Below are 15,093 nucleotides of genomic sequence, written 5' to 3'. Positions count from 1 at the left end.
TTTTGGAGTAATTGTTTGACAATCGGATAAAAACATCATGACCTGTTGTGTTTATGCCACATTAAAAGGTAGGCTAATACATTTTCAAAGTTAAACAGCATATCTTCACTATTAGGCCCATAAAGACCCTATTAAATGAATAGGGATTTTATAAGTAATTCTATGATTATGCCCATATAAAAAGAGAAGTGCTTGAACATATAGGATATACGTCTACCCAGTGATGCCAACTTAGCAATTTCGTTGCTAGATTTAGCAACTTTTCAGACTACCCTGGCAGCTTATTTTTCAAACAGCACCTAGCAACAAATTTAGCTACTTTAAAAAATGTATTTGTAACTTTTAGCAACTTTTGAAAGGTGACTCAAATGTTAAAATGCATTTTCCCTCTAAATGACACAAAAGCGATTTTCTCTGTCACACAGTCAGTCACAACACACCTGCCTGGCTGAAAAAGTGCATTGTGAGTGATGTTAGCAGCAGGCGCTCAGCTCGTGCACAAGCAGCAGCAGGCCAGCAGCAATTTCAGCAAATTGCAAATCATTGTTGGCAGCAGTAGTACGGGTTCGATGAGCCAAACCCAATGATTATAGTTGGTTACTAATGTTTGATCTTGAACAGAACTTACAACATCAATCAACATGTCTCAATCAAAATTGTACAGCCAGAAGTACAGAAAAGAGTGGGAGTCTGCACCTGAACAAATGTCAAATCCTATTTTTTGCAGAGATGGCCAGTCAATTTGAGTAACGTTATTGTGTATGCTACATAATGACGCAGTTTTACGTCATTACAAATCAACCTGCCTCTAGCAACTTACCCTGAAAATTTGTTGGCAACACTGCTTCTACCTCAGAGGATAGTAGACAGGCTGGTAAGTACATCAAGAGAAAAGCCTTGGTGATCACAATCTGTTGTGCATAAACACACAATGTTATCATAACAATGGCTTTTCTCTGTGTAAAACGTGTATGACTGTCTGGTATTAGAATAGGCATAGGTTTGACTTCCTGTCATGTCTTATGTAGCTCTTATGAAGGCTTTATGAATGTATACATAAGAGGCTACAGTAAAGTGTTACAGGTACATGACTGGTTTGACGTCCTGTGTCCTTTGCAGTGTCGGACCCCAGTGCCAAGTCTGATGACGCGGCCTATGACATCATCACGCAGGAGGAAGTGAATGGGACCTACGACAGTGACTCACTGTCCCAAACAACAGGCGGTTCACTGGAGGGAGAACAGGACACACGGCCACTGGGGGCGCTAGACATGTGAGTGCAACCAGACGTGGACAGATACCTAGCCAAATTAAACACGCCCGCGCGCACACACACAAATGTGTACGTACACATACACACACACACAAATGTGTACGTACACATACACACACAAACACAGCATTCACAGTCCAAGTGTCCAGTCATGACAAACTCTCTCTCAAACAGTCATGTCAAAGCCATGACAAACTCTCTCTCAAATCTCTGAAAGACAAAAAGTTCAGTGTGACCTTCACACATTCTGCTGCCTTCCATTTATGAACACCTGCTGCTGAAATGATTGTAAATGGAAGGCATGAGCAGACCAAGGAGAACCCCAGGAGTAAACAATGGGAGAGAACATGACTGTGAGTTTATGCATCCAGAGGTGCGATTTAAGACATCCACATTTATAAATGTGATTTCTTATATCATCGTCTCCCGTTTTGGAGAATATTCTAATCTCAGATATTGCTTCGGCTTGATTGGACCCTTGTTTGTGAGGGGTGTCGTTATCAAAAAACACACCATGAACAAAGTGAGCGATGTCACCCAAGATCATTCCAAAAAATGTATTTGTGACTCACCGTAGCCATCAATAAGTCACTCTCTTTACAGGTTTCTCAGTCATCTGAGAAACCTTCGAAATATAGAGCTTTACTTGTCACACTTTCACTCTGTATCCTTCTGGTGATCTAGTCGATCCCCCTACGGACCCAAGCCCTAGCTGTACTGGGCCAGGTTACACTGGAGCCAAGCTGAGGCAAGCCTAGCTGTACTGGGCCAGGTTACACTGGAGCCAAGCCTTAGATGTACTGGGCCAGGTTACACTGGAGCCAAGCTGAGCCAAGCCTAGCTGTACTGGGCCATGTTACACTGGAGCCAAGCTGAGCCAAGCCTAGCTGTACTGGGCCAGGTTACACTGCAGCCAAGCCTTAGATGTACTGGGCCAGGTTACACTGGAGCAAAGCTGAGCCAAGCCTAGCTGTACTGACCCAGGTTACACAGGAGCCAAGCCTAGCTGTACTGTTCCAGGTTACACAGGAGCCTAGCTGTACTGTTCCAGGTTACACAGGAGCCAAGCTTAGCCAAGTCTAGCTGTACTGTTCCAGGTTACACAGGAGCCAAGTCTAGCTGTACTGGGCCAGGTTACATATCCACCATACTAGAACCGTGCTGGAAAGGACAATGTGAAAGCAAAATGTGGTCCAGCACAGCACGGTACGGTTCTGGTCAGTCCCATAGTGTTAATCAGCCCAGTAGGTACAGTGGGGCAAAAAAGTATTTAGTCAGCCACCAATTGTGCAAGTTCTCCAACTTAAAAAGATAAGAGAGGCATGTAATTTTCATCATATGTACACTTCAACTATGACAGACAAAATGAGAAGGAAAAAATCCAGAAAATCACATTGTAGGATTTTTAATGAATTTATTTGCAAATTATGGTGGAAAATAAGTATTTGGTCACCTACAAACAAGCAAGATTTCTGGCTCTCACAGACCTGTAACTTCTTCTTTAAGAGGCTCCTCTGTCCTCCACTCGTTACCTGTATTAATGGCACCTGTTTGAACTTGTTATCAGTATAAAAGACACCTGTCCACAACCTCAAACAGTCACACTCCAAACTCCACTATGGCCAAGACCAAAGAGCTGTCAAAGGACACCAGAAACAAAACTGTAGACCTGCACCAGGCTGGGAAGACTGAATCTGCAATAGGTAAGCAGCTTGGTTTGAAGAAATCAACTGTGGGAGCAATTATTAGGAAATGGAAGATATACAAGACCATTGATAATCTCCCTCGATCTGGGGCTCCATGCAAGATCTCACCCCGTGGGGTAAAAATGATCACAAGAACGGTGGTAAAAACTCAACTCGTCGTGTTTGGAGGACAAAGAATGCTGAGTTGCATCCAAAGATCACCATACCTACTGTGAAGCATGGGGGTGGAAACATCATGCTTTCTGTCTGTTTTTCTGCAAAGGGACCAGGACGACTGATCCGTGTAAAGGAAAGAATGAATGGGGCCATGTATCGTGAGATTTTGAGTGAAAACCTCCTTCCATCAGCAAGGGCATTGAAGATGAAACGTGGCTGGGTCTTTCAGCATGACAATGATCCCAAACACACCGCCCGGGCAACGAAGGAGTGGCTTCGTAAGAAGCATTTCAAGGTCCTGGAGTGGCCTAGCCAGTCTCCAGATCTCAACCCCATAGAAAATCTCTGGAGGGAGTTGAAAGTCTGTGTTGCCCAGCAACAGCCCCAAAACATCACTTCTCTAGAGGAGATCTGCATGGAGGAATGGGCCAAAATACCAGCAACAGTGTGTGAAAACCTTTTGAAGACTTACAGAAAACGTTTGACCTCTGTCATTGCCAACAAAGGGTATATAACAAAGTATTGAGATAAACTTTTGTTATTGACCAAATACTTATTTTCCACCCATGACCTGCAGAGGCACAGGAGCAGTGTCCCCAGACGACCCGGAAGAGAATGTACCCACTGTGCAGGACACAGAGATCACCCTTCTCAAGTCTGGAGAAGTCACGTGAGTCTAGAACCTTGCGCGCACAGACACAATTGCACACACACAATCACACATATGTTGGAAATAAAAGCACTACCGTTACAGCTTCCTCTGCCAGCACTTCCTTTTTCCACAATACCTACGCTGATCAAGAAACCAAATCCTGGCCAAGACTGCCAGTGTATTGTGTGTGAAAACTCAAGTTGTAATCTCAGTCAAATCAATGCCTACTCTTCCTCTGCTATCTGGTTGTGTTTGCAGGCTGGTTGTCCCTCTCAGCATCGAAGACATCTCTCAGTTTGGCGATGGCTCCCGAGAGCTCTTTGTCAAGTCCAGTTGCTACAGCGTGATCAACATCGCCGTGGTCGATTGTGGGCCTACCGTGAGTTGGGTGTTCTCCTCGGAGCCCAAGAGCATCTCTTTCAGCGTGGTGTACCGTGAGACCACCGATGTCCCGGTGGAACAGTCCAAGGTAGGACCACTATGGACCAGCTCCGCTCATAGACCAGTGGTCAGTCACTAACCCTGGACCTAAAGAGCTATTGGAGGTACAAGCAGGATTTTGTGCAGTCATCAAGACTAAGATGAGTTGGCCTGTTGCTCTCCAGGGCCGTGATTAGGAGGCCTGTTGCTCTCCAGGGCCGTGATTAGGAGGCCTGTTGCTCTCCAGGGCCGTGATTAGGGGGCCTGTTGCTCTCCAGGGCCGTGATTAGGAGGCCTGTTGCTCTCCAGGGCCGTGATTAGGAGGCCTGTTGCTGCAGATGATCCCAGTAGCTAATAATAACCCTCGTTGAGTCTAAATAGTGTAGGATGATGTTGCCCCTAGACGCTGATCTCTGGTCAGTTTTGCATTTCCCTAACTAATGTTTAAATTCTGGATTGAGAACGGAAAGATTATTCTAAATCTGTACCTGTAGGGGAAGCTTCACCCGAGAGCAGTGTAAATGAGAGAGGAGCTCCCCCTGCTGAGAACAGAACTCTTTATTGACCTTTCACCTAAAGTAGAGCAAGCAGCCTGGTGCAGCTCAGGTAGTCCATTGCACTCCAGGGAATTAACTATGGACTAGAGGTCGACCGATTAATAGGCAGGGCTGATTTAAAGTTTTCATAACAATTGGTAATCGACATTATTGGGCGCCGATTATGACCGATTACATTGCATTCCATGTGGAAACTGCGTGGCAGGCTGACCACCTGTTACGCGAGTGCAGCAAGGAGCCAAGATAAGTTGCTAGCTAGCATTAAACTTATCTTACAATCAATCTTCACATAATCACTAGTTAACTACACATTGTTGATGATATTACTAGTTTATCTAGCTGGTCCTGTGTTGCATATAATCAATGCGGTGCCTGTTAATTTATCATCGAAACACAGCCTACTTCGCCAAACGGGGGATGATTTAATAAAAGCGCATTCGCGAAAAAAGCACAATCGTTGCACGAATGTACCTAACCATAAGCATCAATGCCTTTCTAAAAATCATTACAAAGATGTAATTTTTTTAAAATCTGCATATTTAGTTAAATAAATTCATGTTAGCAGGCAATATTAACTAGGGAAATTGGGTTACTTCTCTTGCGTTCATTGCACGCAGAGTCAGGGTATTTGCAACAATTTGGGCCGCCTGGCTCGTTGTGAACTAATTTGCCAGAATTTTACGTAATTATGGCATAACATTGAAGGTTGTGCAATGTAACAGAAATATTTAGACTTGAGTTGCCACCCGTTCGATAAAATACGGAACGGTTCCGTATTTCTGTGTTTATTATATTATAATTAAGTCTATGATTTGATATTTGATAGAGCAGTCTGACTGAGCGGGGGTAGGCTGCAGCAGGCTCGTAAGCATTCATTCAAACTTTACTGCGTTTGCCGACAGCTCTTAGCAATGCTTGATTCACACGCGGTTTATAACTTCAATCCTATCAACTCCGGAGCTAATGCTGGCAATACTATTGTGCCTATTAGAACATCCAATAGTCAAAGGTATATGAAATACAAATGGTATAGAGAGAAATAGTTGACGCGTTGTAATTCCAATAACTACAACCTAAAACTTCTTAACTGGGAATATTGAACCTCCAGCTTTCATATGTTCTCATGTTCTGAGCAAGGAACTTAAAACGTTAGCTTTTTTACATGGCACATATTGCACTTTTACTTTCTTCTCCAACACTGTGTTTTTCCATTATGTAAACCAAATTGAGCATGTTTCATTATTTATTTGAGACGAAATAGATTTTATTTCTGTATTATACTGTATTAAGTTAAAATAAGTGTTCATTGTTCCTTCAGTATTGTTGTAATTGTCATTATTACAAATATATATAAAAACCGTCCGATTAATCGGTATCTGCTTTTTTTGGTCCTCCAATAATCGGTATTGGTGTTGAAAAGTCATAATCGGTCAACCTCTACTATGGACAGGCCTAAATGTAAATGCTTCTAATGGAAACAATTATGAAAAGCAACATGCATAACCATGGTAACAGGTGAAAGGGAACCCTTTAAAGCATGGGTTCCTAAACCTTTTGGGACCACCACCCCATTTTGACATCTGAACATTTTCGAGACCCGATCCATTTGAAAAAAAGTATGTAATTAACAGTCAATGTAAAAAATATATATATTTGGGGCTATGACAGAAAATTGAAAAACATTCTAACAGTATTTCTGATTGTCTTCTCAACTCATGATCCATACTTTTATTGTGGGGATATAACAGTCAATCTCAAATTAGTCTTACGTAATGTATCTTATCTCACCACCACTAATGAGATGGGTGTGCTTGATGCATGTCGCGTCAGAGCTTCTCAAAGTCAGGGGGCGTGGTCGACAGTGAGCACCTCATCTCTGCTGTCACATCCAACCTGGATTGATATTTGGTTTTAATGCAGACGAGAGCACTGATAAGAGCTGGCGAAGGGTAGCCTACCATGAGTTTTATGGTGCTTTCAAGACAGCTGGGAACTCTGAAAAATAAGAGGTCAAAACATGACATCAGTGAACTTTATTATTGTTATTATATTCTTTTTTTTATACCCCCAATTTTGTGGTATCCAATTGGTAGTTACAGTCTTGTCCCATCGCTGCAACTCCCGTATGGACTCGGCAGAGGTGAAGGTCGAGAGCCATGTGTCCTTCAAAACACGACCCCGCCAAGCCGCTCTGCTTCTTGACACAATTGGACACCTTCAAAATTCTTGTCGTAGGAAACATGTACACCTGGCAACCGTGTCAGTGTGCATGCACTCGTCCCACCACAGGAGTCGCTAGAGCACGATGGGACAAGGACATCCCGGCCTGCCAAACCCTCCCCTAACCCATACGACGCTGGGTCAATTGTGAGCCGGTGGAGACAGCCTAGAATTGAACGTAATGCGCCAATGTAAACTCAGATTTTGATATAAATATTAACTTTATCAAACAAAACACATGTATTGTGTAACATGAAGTCCTATGAGTGTCATCTGATGAAGATCATTAGGTTGCATTATGTTTGATTTGATAGAAGGGTTAAAACTCAAGCAGGGAGTTACATTCTGTTTTTCAGGAACTCAGGCTAGTGGCTGGTGGCTGGTGGCTAGTGGCTACAATATGGCAGCAACTACAAAGATGATTCTACATCATCACAGAAAACACTGATTGTTTTTGCTCCAATGCAATCTGTTAGGGACAGCGTCCTGCTTGTGGAACTGCAATATATGTTACAACTGACAATAAATATTTGTGGGAATGTTCGTTTAAAACGTCACAAGGTTTTCATTTCAGCTGTTTAAAAGTAGAGAGATAGGCTACATCATCATGGTTCAGAAGAGGTTGAGTAAAGACTGAAACGTAAACGGACGGGGAGTGTGAGCAGTAGCTACATAGTGTGTGTAAAATAACACGAGCAGAACGTGGTCCGGATCCTTAGCTTTGAGAAAGAGGTTTCCATAGGGACAGGAGAGGGCGGGGGCTAAAACTCTCAATAAAATAACTTTGGGTTTTGAATGGTCACCTAAAAGAAGGGCTCCCCCACTTCCCAATTCCCAATTAAATGAACCTATCAGATTACAACAAGACTGAAGATTGGGGCCTCTTTTTGAACATGAACTTTAATATCTCAAATATAAACGGCTCCACATCGACAATATTATCACTGAGTGTTATAAGCTAGGACTTATTCTCGTGTTCTCGTCTCAGGTGCTGATTCCTCTGACTCGCTGTAACTCTCACAAAGAGACCATCCAAGGCCAGCTGAAAGTCAGGAACCCTGGTCTCTACACTCTCATCTTTGACAACTCCTTCTCAAGGTATGATACACCACACACCTTTATTATTAGAATTACCCTTGTAGTCAGTCGACACTCTTTACCTCTCCTTGTGCTTGTGTAGAGCAGAACGTTATCCCTTCTCAGCGAACGATAGGCAAAACAGTCACGTTCTTAACCGTAACCACACTGAAACCCACCTTCTCATGGCAGTGTGCTTCTGTAGAACATCTATCGCTAGCATCAAGTCAGTCTCCAGTTCCCATGTGCCCTTGTGGTGAAGGATGACACAGCTCTCTGAAGCACTGCAGTACTATGAAGTTGCTTTATGAGGGTTTCATTTTTGTTGCAAAATGTTATATTGTTCTATTTCTTCACTACAACCCTGACAGGTTCATCTCAAAGAAAGTCCTCTACCACTTGACAATCGAGAAGACGATTATATACGATGGGAGTGACTTCTAAGTCTGGATAATGGATACTTACGCAGGGTGGAGGTTATAGTTTTTTTTCAAATGCGTATTTGTTTCTGGATGCCCCACCAAGTACACTATTTTATGTTTGGTTTTGCTCTTATATATATATTTAAAAAAAAAAGTTTTTGTTGGATCCCTATATTTTTAACACTAATGTTTTTATGTTTTGAGTGTGTTGGTCATGTTTTAGTTAGAGCACTACAGACATGGTGGTTGTTTTGAACTAATGGACTCTTCACATAGAGTATGTGGTGAAACAAACGTACAGATGTAGGGTCTTAATTTGATTACCCTCTTGCAGGAGAACTTTCATGAAATGTAAAACCTGTTGTGTATTTGAGGCTTAAAGAGGCTTCTAAAGTTTGTTGTTTCCACTTTTACATTTCAGACTTGATTTTCCCTTACAAAAATCTATCAAACCCTAAAGAAATGCCAATTAATTATAATTCACATTTTCTGTTGCTGCAGGATTATTTTCCTGCTGTAGCAAACGGGGTCCAAATTTAGATCCTACATCTGTAGGAAAACCAGGAATTCAAAACTTAACCACAGGTGAAGAGTTAAAAGGGTAGCCTTATGAGTTCACTACATGGTCTTGTTAAACAGAGATAGAGAGGTTATTGCGTACACATTTATACAATGTTATTAGCTATGATTGTTTTCTATCATGGACTAACACAGTGTCCACAAGTAAGATGACACTTATTGAGCAACTGCTCACATTGTAATCACACAATACAGAGGACAATACTGAACAAAATAGCATATTTTTCATGCTACAAAAACATGAATAATGTTAATAAAACAAGTACAGCTAGACTACATTATGTTTAGGAGGAGGCAGTTACTTTGTGTCATCCTCAAATGCTGCCAGGCTGAAGGGAAGATAATTGTGTGGGGGGAAAATGGGCACTAAGTAATACAAGAGATTGAAAGCTTTGCTACCAATTGCTTGTGTCTGTGGGAGCTTTTGAAGCCTTCTGTTTAAACGAATTGAACTCAGACTCATGGGTTATACACTATAGAGGAACTCTCTTCGACCGTTAATAGGCTTTCCTCAAGTTTTTCCATAGTTTCAAGATTTCAAATGAAAGACTGCAATATTTATTTGAATGTAAAAAGCACGTGGGGAGCATTTATATCCCAAAAGGATCGTTTTTAAGAAATCAATTTTCAAATGGTTTTGATGCAAAATAATGTTTAATGATAATTTCATTAAGATAACTGCAACATAATAATTTGGTTGTATTGCTTCAATATTATACAGCACACTATCAACTAACATGATCTATTACTGTGACCTATAAGAACAATGTCACTTACTGACAAAGCAAGTGCCAACTTTTGCCTATAGGAGATAAGTTCCCCTTCAACATAGTTTTGAATTATGTTTTGATTACAAAAGACACATATAAAATTGCACTTTAAAGAAAAAAAATTACGATTTTCCAAGTGTGGATTTACACGTGTTTTGCATAGCCAGTTCTTGCTATAGTCCGCATCTTTGAGAATACACTGCTGTGCCCAGGGCTTATACTCTTTTGTGTTTAGGCTATCCTCCCTGAGCACCTCAAGGCATAGTGTAGTGTACCACGGCAAGCTTATGTTTGTGTAAGGTCTCTTTGGATAAGATCTGGATTGAGCATAACAGCAGGCCTATAGATTATATACCATCATAGGAATATGATTTCGTTATGTTTCGTTATAAGGGATTTTAGTATTTTGTTATAGCCATACATTTTAGATACCGTGTATAAATAGGACATCTGTTTTTTTGTTCTTGTAAGGATCATAAGTGTTGATATTTTCCTTTGTATGTATTATAGTATCTGAAAGCAATAAGGAATGACATCTCAGTCATACCATCAGTCAAGGAGGCGACCAATGTTCTTCACTAATGAAGCCAGCTCTGGGGTGAATTTTCCTTTAGTACAGATCTAGGATGAGCTTCCCCTCCACCAGTCATAACCTTAACCCTTAGTGAGGAAAATTTCAACACTGACCCAAGATCAGATTCTAGGGGCAACTTCACCCTACCTACACCAATGGGGCTCAGTAACTACATCGAATGCTGCTTTTACAGAGAACTGTTTTCCATTTTTATTGGGAGCTTTTCTTTTGTATTTTATAAGTGGTCTAAATGTGTGCGATTTGTATACAAAGCCTCATATTTTCTCTACAGTTTTGCACTTTTGGATTGAATTTAGCAATAATAATGATTTACAATGTCACAAGGAATAGTATTTTGATAGTACTTTCTGGTGTTTGTAAAAGTGATTGTGCAGGGAAAAATATCCTATCTTTTTTAACAAACTGAGGGCTTTCAAGTCTGCCACCAGCATCATGTGACTTCAGTGAAATCCACATGACCCTATTCTTTATCTATGCAGTCACTATGATGTAAAAACATGTACAGTTCAACTTAAAAATAAAGTTTGTTAATGATGTCACTCTCTTCCTCCTCCTAACTCCTCACACCTGTTCCAGGTTGGAAGTCTTTAGCCCTGTTTATATCTGGTGCTGGTATCTGGTGCTAACATGCACTGGGTATAACATGCATCTTGTCCACATTCTGATTGGGCTCACAGTTTTAGACAGAAGTATTCAATTAAGATATGCATTGTGATCTGATTGTGATCAGATCTTCCTTACCACCTCCAGAGGATCCATTGTATCTTGTCGTTTGGAACTAGACTTGGCGCTCCGGTACCCCTACCTACATGGAATCATAGACTATCGTATCCACGCAGCTTGGGGGCAGCCGTGACAACAAGATGAGGCGAAAATGTGCATTGATGTGTGCGCCGGAGCTACCAGGCCATTAGTGAATTAAGTGCGCATTGTGCTTTAATGTTAATGTATGTATTGACTTCTAAGATTAAAATAAAGAGGAAAATCAACTGTGTACATTCCAGTCTACAGGTGATCTGTCCAAAGTGGAAATGGCCCTAATTACACCCCACACATGCTTACAGAAATGTCCAATGATGCACAAGAAAAGACTGGAATACAGTCGGACACTGGGTTTAACGCACATAAGGCGCAGTAAACCCACAATAAAAGTTTACATGGGTAGTGTTAGATGTGATAATCAAATTTCAAACAGATTCTAGCTTCAGTAATGTGACTTTGTAGTGTAGACCGCCGGTGGCACGCGCAGGCTCCGACGCAGCGGAGATATGGTTTTAGATGCATCCCTCCCTTCTTCAGCGCATGTCATTGGAGACTTAATTAAATAGACGGCAGTTCAGTGAGAGTGAACGGTTTGCTGAGTTGATCTGACGCATTCAAACAGCATCGAACACTCAAGATGCGTGTCCTTCTCTATTGGATTATTTTCGTGACGTCTTTGGCTCCATCTGTAAGTATTTGAAGTGCTTTCTTCCACAATATGACTTACTGTACACAGATGTTGAGGACCGTATTGTGCATGCATTAGCCTCTAAAAGTGTAAACAACTGCCGAAGCATTGACAATTAGGGTACACGCATGTATACAGAATAGGTTATCGCCTACATGTTTTGGATAACTTAAAATGTCACGTGTATGATGAAGAAATACGCTGTGTACAAAACATTAAGAACACCTGCTCCTTCAATGATATAAACTGACCAGCTGAATATAGGTGAAAGCTATGATCCCTGATTGATGTCCATTGTTAAACCCACTTCAATCAGTGTAGATGAAGGGGAGGAGACAGGTTAAAGAAGGATTTTTTAAGCCTTGAGACATGGACTGTGTATGTGTGCCATTCAGAGGGTGAATGGGCAAGACAATATTTAAGTGCCTTTGAACAGGTTATGGTAGTAGGTGCCATGCTCACAGCTTTGTGTCAAGAACCGCAACACTGCTGGGTTTTTCATGCTCAACCATTTCCAGTGTGTATCAAGGATGGTCCACCACACTCAGTGTACACTTTCATTCATCCCTTTATTTCCTTTTTTGAAATATCAAACTTTGATGTAGCTGTGTATAAAAAATATATGTATTATTTTTACCCCCTTTTCCTACCCAATTTTGTGGTTACGATCTTGTCTCACCGCTGCAACTCCCCAACGGCTCGGGAGAGGTGAAGGTCGAGTCATGCAGCCTCTAAAACGTGATCCGCCAAACCGCACCTCTTAAAACCCACTTGCTTAACCCGGAAACCAGCTGCACCAATGTGTTGAAGGAAACACTGTTCAACTGATGACCGAAGTCAGCCTGAGGCAACCGGCCCACCACAAGGAGTCGCTAGAGCGTGATGAGCCCATTATAATTCATTTGAAAGACTGCAAGGAGATAGCTATATCAAATTTTAAGTGTGTGTCTGTACATGTGTTTTGCGTGTGTTTGCGTGTTTGTGTGAGTGTGGAGGGGTCTTTCATTGGCGTAATTAAATCCATGGCACGAAAGCCCCATAATGAATGAGTTTGTGCTGACACTGATTGTCTTCTAATAAGCCCTGCTCCTCCCCTCTATAGGGAAATTATAATTAAAGTAATTCTTCAAGGTTAATGTTAATCCCATGGGACTACGTGGTATCTGCAGAGTAATGATGTGATTTATTAATGAATGTTGTTTGTGCCACAAGGCAGTCACCCTATATCCACATTTTGAAGTGTAGCCAGGCTATTAAATGAACTGTATCTCAATCATGAAATTAAAAGTAGACTGTGTTCCCATATAAAAGTAGGATTTGTGTTAGCCTGGTGGTCCCAGATCTGTTTGTGCTGTCTGTTTGCAGACTCCTATGGCTGATGTGTGGCAATGACAATGACCATATAGCCTAGTAGTTGACAAGACAACACAATTAGATCTTGGACCACCAGGCTAGGTTTGTACTAAATTGTTGTTGGAATATACTGGTCATATATGACCGTGTTGGCTTTCCTCTTCCTCCACATGGGTGGGCCTATGGTAGCCCCGGGGCCAGTCTGTTTGTGCTATCATGCCAACTCCTTGTCATGCCAATGACAATGTCGTGTTCAGCTTTTCAATGACAGCTATGTCGTTTGCAAGAGCACAAACAGATGGGACCAGGCTAGGCATACGGTGCTCTGATTTAACTAGAACCAAGGGTGATGTTGTCTCCGTCAAAATGAAATGTGATCAGTGAAAATTAAATGGTGTTCTTGGCCCATTCACTTTTGCAGAGACACCTAATAACCTATCTCTGGTCCACAACGTTAGTGTGAATTTCTCCATGCTCATTAACAACCTTGATTAGGAGCTCACACTAACGACATGGACCAGAGCTAAAAATAGCCAAGCAAATACTCTATGTTCAGCTTGGAGGGTTATGACTGATTCCACTAGCCATTAGAGTCTGGTTACCAATGAACAAACTTTATCTCCAAAGGTTTATGTATGTGACATCTGCCAAATTAAAACCATATTCCTGTCCCAAGCTAACAGTATGACAGTGTGTGTGTCCAGGATAATAATGGACAGAGTGATTACCTAACTAAGCTTGGTGGTGACAACAGAGTGATTCACTAACTAAGCTTGGTGGGGACAACAACAGTGTGATTACCTAACTAAGCTTGGTGGTGACAACAGAGTGATTACCTAACTAAGCTTGGTGGTGACAACAGTGTGATTACCTAACTAAGCTTGGTGGGGACAACAACAGTGTGATTACCTAACTAAGCTTGGTGGTGACAACAACAGTGTGATTACCAAACTAAGCTTGGTGGTGACGACAGTGTGATTACCTAACTAAGCTTGGTGGTGACAACAGAGTGATTACCTAACTAAGCTTGGTGGTGACAACAGAGTGATTACCTAACTAAGCTTGGTGGTGACAACAACAGTGTGATTACCTAACTAAGCTTGGTGGTGACAACAACAGTGTGATTACCAAACTAAGCTTGGTGTGACAGCAACATTATGATTGCCGAACTAAACTTGGTGGTGACAGCAACAGAGTGATTACCAAACTAAGCTTGGTGTGACAACAACATTATGATTACCAAACTAAGATTAGTGGTGAAAACAACAGAGTGATTACCAAACTAAGCTTGGTGTGACAACAACATTATGATTACCAAACTAAGCTTGGTGGTGACAACAACAGAGTGATTACCAAACTAAGCTTGGTGGTGACAACAACCGTGTGATTACCAAACTAAGCTTGGTGTGACAGCAACATTATGATTGCCAAACTAAACTTGGTGGTGACAGCAACAGAGTGATTACCAAACTAAGCTTGGTGTGACAACAACATTATGATTACCAAACTAAGCTTGGTGGTGACAACAACAGAGTGATTACCAAGCTAAGCTTGGTGGTGACAACAACAGTGTGATTACCAAGCTAAGCTTGGTGGTGACAACAACAGTGTGATTACCAAACTAAGCTTGGTGGTGACAACAACAGTGTGATTACCAAACTAAGCTTGGTGGTGACAACAACAGTGTGATTACCAAACTAAGCTTGGTGGTGACAACAGAGTGATTACCAAACTAAGCTTGGTGGTGACAACAGTGTGATTACCTAACTAAGCTTGGTGGTGACAACAGTGTGATTACCAAACTAAGCTTGGTGGTGACAACAACAGAGTGATTACCAAACTAAACTTGGTGGTGACAACAGT

At 41.6% G+C, this 15,093-nt stretch overlaps 2 protein-coding genes across 5 annotated transcripts in view; both read left to right on the top strand.

The window, feature by feature from the left end:
• The window catches only part of LOC110485093 (FYVE and coiled-coil domain-containing protein 1), a 44,697-nt gene extending 33,274 nt beyond the window's left edge, over positions 1 to 11,423 (top strand). For all 4 annotated transcript variants that reach the window (XM_021556168.3, XM_021556221.3, XM_090184610.1 and 1 more), the window contains 5 exons: positions 1,120 to 1,273; positions 3,713 to 3,805; positions 4,046 to 4,256; positions 7,973 to 8,082; positions 8,433 to 11,423. In XM_021556168.3, the coding sequence (XP_021411843.2) occupies positions 1,120 to 1,273; positions 3,713 to 3,805; positions 4,046 to 4,256; positions 7,973 to 8,082; positions 8,433 to 8,505 (641 nt within the window). In that variant the 3' untranslated portion in view covers positions 8,506 to 11,423. The remainder of the gene's footprint in view (positions 1 to 1,119; positions 1,274 to 3,712; positions 3,806 to 4,045; positions 4,257 to 7,972; positions 8,083 to 8,432) is intronic.
• A 296-nt stretch (positions 11,424 to 11,719) lies between these two features.
• The window catches only part of LOC110539125 (growth hormone-releasing hormone receptor-like), a 46,239-nt gene continuing 42,865 nt past the window's right edge, over positions 11,720 to 15,093 (top strand). The window contains exon 1 of the mRNA XM_021626148.3: positions 11,720 to 11,877. Coding sequence (XP_021481823.2) covers positions 11,827 to 11,877 — 51 coding nt within the window. The 5' untranslated portion in view covers positions 11,720 to 11,826. The remainder of the gene's footprint in view (positions 11,878 to 15,093) is intronic.

This window comes from Oncorhynchus mykiss, chromosome 1 (genome assembly GCF_057628025.1).
Source record: "Oncorhynchus mykiss isolate SJ-2025 chromosome 1, ASM5762802v1, whole genome shotgun sequence".
NCBI lineage: Eukaryota > Metazoa > Chordata > Actinopteri > Salmoniformes > Salmonidae > Oncorhynchus > Oncorhynchus mykiss.
This window is presented reverse-complemented; position numbering and strand designations above follow the sequence as displayed.